At 40.8% G+C, this 3,301-nt stretch overlaps 1 protein-coding gene across 1 annotated transcript; it reads left to right on the plus strand.

The window, feature by feature from the left end:
• The first annotated feature begins 296 nt into the window (after positions 1-296).
• Positions 297-1,872, plus strand: hmx2 (H6 family homeobox 2). Its single transcript, XM_053333169.1, has 2 exons — positions 297-570; positions 1,325-1,872. The coding sequence occupies exons 1-2, from the start codon at positions 297-299 to the stop codon at positions 1,870-1,872; spliced, it is 822 nt and encodes a 273-aa protein (XP_053189144.1).
• Positions 1,873-3,301: the final 1,429 nt, after the last annotated feature.

Here is a 3,301-nt window from a genome sequence, read left to right on the forward strand (position 1 = left end):
GGAGGCTGCGATTGGCCCAGGAGGAGCTTACCTACATGCAAATGAGGCAACGCAGCCTTGCTGCCTCTGATCCAGAGCGTGAGGAGGAGGACCAGGAATACACTCATGTTCCCCGAGCTCTAGAAAAAACACCTTCAACTCCTCCAATGTAAAACTCCACAATTAAACTGGCTACAGGGGGGAAAAAGGAGGACAAAAGACGTGTTCGTATTTTTTTACGCACCAATCTTGTAGAATAACGGAATACAAGGGACAGACAGATTCAGTCAATACTTCAATACTGGTATGAAGCGAGAATGAGTAGCGCAGAAGACAGCGGGAGCAAGTGCTCGACGGGCCCGATTTCCAGCTTTACCATCCAGTCGATTTTAGGCACGCCGTCCGATGCGCCTCGCTCCGGGACGAAGGAGCTCTCCAAGGGGGCGCAGCCGGCGCCGCGGAGGCGCTCCCTGTCTGTGTCCTCAGAGGAAGAGTGCAGCGGCGGGGAGGACTCAGCAGACTGCTTTTGCTCCGACACGGGTCACAGCGAGCCCTGCACCCAGCACCAAGCGCACAACTTCTCATGTTTAGGTGAGGGATATTTTATTATTATTATTATTACTATTATTATTATTATTATCATTGTCATTATTATTGACATTATTAACATTATTATTAACATTATTGTTATTGTTCAGAAAAGTGATGCTAAGTAGTGTAAAAATAATTATATCTATAATTTTAACAACCCCACCAATTTACTAATTCATTACCACACTTCACATCTGATTTATTTACTGTCTAAATAATTAGTTTCTTTTTTGAAAATAAAAATAACCAGGCCTGCCGTTTTGTGTTTTTGTTTGCACTTCAGCTCACATATGATTATCTTGTGTTGATGACTGTCACACCCGCGTGCAGCTCCTCCACCTCCACTTGTTACTGGTGTAGGCTATCACCGCTGCAGCAGCAGAAGAGTGGAGGGTCAAATAATTAGCCCTCTGTCTTTCTCTCTCATTTCAAATTTAATTGAGCTTGCTAATTGATGAAACATGTTTCCAAAATGGCTGCATTACACGTCGTCAATTGAGCGTTAAATAGAGCGGGATTTAATTAATAGTATACTGTACACCGAGCATAGCCTACTCTACTGAATTGTTTGTTTAAAAAGTCACCAGCGTTCAGCGAGTCAGAGTTCACACTCGATCAACTCTCAAACCGATTAGTTTGTGTAAAACAAAACAAAAAGTAAAATGATTGTTTCCTGTCGCCTGGTTAAAAAGCATGCTTTAAACATATGTTGTTTATGATATTCATGATCTCCCTTTCTCCTGCTGGCATCTAGGTCCCGCTAAAGGACTTCTGTCTGGAAACGACGGGCTGGCACGGCGGCCGCACCTGCCGCAGCCTCTGCTGCAGGATTACAAGGAGGAGCAGGAGAGACCCTGCCATCAGATGTCACCTCTGTCGGAGGAGAGACAGACAGACGGTGCGGACAAGCAGGGCAACTCGGCCAAGAAGAAGACGCGCACGGTTTTCTCCCGAAGTCAGGTTTACCAGCTGGAGTCCACCTTCGACATGAAGCGGTACCTGAGCAGCTCGGAGCGGGCCTGCTTAGCCTCCAGCCTGCAGCTGACGGAGACTCAGGTCAAGACGTGGTTTCAGAACAGGAGAAACAAATGGAAACGGCAGCTCTCAGCTGAACTGGAGGCGGCCAACATGGCCCACGCCTCCGCACAGACACTAGTGGGGATGCCGCTGGTTTTCAGAGATAACTCCTTACTGCGTGTTCCGGTTCCCCGGTCTATCGCCTTTCCAACGCCCCTGTACTACCCGGGGAGCAACCTGCCAGCGCTACCTTTATACAACCTGTATAACAAGATTGAGTACTGATTGACTTTACAGTATGTTCACCACTGCAGTCCACGTAAAAACATATTACAAAACAACACATTCCTATAAATGTCTCGACATAACTACTGTATATTGATTGTATCATTTTATTTGTTGAGGAAATTATTATTATGCAGCAACTGTACGTCTCACAAGAAAGCAATCAAGCTTCCCTATATGTATAAAATACACCATGTGTATAATTAATTATAATAATTTTGTACTTATTTTATTTTTCTTCTCCTCCTCTTTACTGATAAAATATCTTCATATCACATCCAAGAAAACGTTGATTCCACATGAAATGCATTCACACCATTTTTATTTTATTTTAACCATAATGGGTTTGTCAAATATTTTGCAAAGCATCAGTCATTTTATTTCACCTGACACGAACCCTTAATGCTGACAGGAAAAACATAGTTGTTTCTATTCTGTAATTTAGACCTTCAAGAAAAACCTTCTCATTCAATAAATTTTCTATTTCAGTGAAAATTGGGTTTGCTTGGTTTTATTTCATGCATTTTTTGTGTGTGCTTACATTTTAAAAAAAAACAACAACACTATTGATAGTTATTTTTTTATTTTTTGTTAAACACAATGTGCAAACACTTAAAGCAGCTGTAAACAAGGCTAATGTTACTGTTGACATCCTGAAGAGCATACAGACAGTACACAAATTAATTATATTACATGCATGGGACATAATTCTATTCCAATTGTTCAGTGTGCTTATCTCAATGTGTTAAAAGCTTATCATAAAGTCAGAAATGAAAGGTAATTTTTTTTTGAAATTTTTTAAAGGGTTTTATTAGAGGTGTTTAAAACTATGTACATGTGTGCTTTAACAGTGGGAAAACACTAGTGTAAATTACCTTAATTAACCCTGCTGTTGGCTCACATATACTTCCCATTATTACATTAAACAATATTATGAGGTTCTTGAAAGGGTGCGTTTTAATTCAAGCTGGAATTTGCGGAAGGAAAAGGCAGCATTTGTAGGGATGCAATGCAGTCGCCATGCAGCTTCCATATTTGTTTGATTCTTGAGCATCTAAGCCTACAAGCAAATTTCATTAAGCAAAAAGTTTTAAATCATTCTTTCAGATTTTTAATACATAAACATTGCTATAGCGGCGCTCTGCTGTAAATAAGGTAGAGAACTTGAGTGTCTGTCTTATAAAGGTAATACAGAGGTAACTATAGAAGCAGGTAAAACACATTCCAGGGTGGAAAAGAGACACACACCATCTCAAGCCAATCATGCCTCTGGGTGGGATTTTCTCTCATTTGAAGTCTGCATCTTATGGCTCTGAAGCATCAGGCCTTGTAAGGGGAAACCTTATAATAAAGAGACATATTGTCAAAGGACAAGATTCTCGTCATCATTAATCAAACCTTTTTTTTTTTCATCTGTGGAAAAAAAAGA

The sequence above is a fragment of the Scomber japonicus genome, chromosome 14 (assembly GCF_027409825.1).
Source record: "Scomber japonicus isolate fScoJap1 chromosome 14, fScoJap1.pri, whole genome shotgun sequence".
Taxonomy (NCBI): Eukaryota; Metazoa; Chordata; class Actinopteri; order Scombriformes; family Scombridae; genus Scomber; species Scomber japonicus.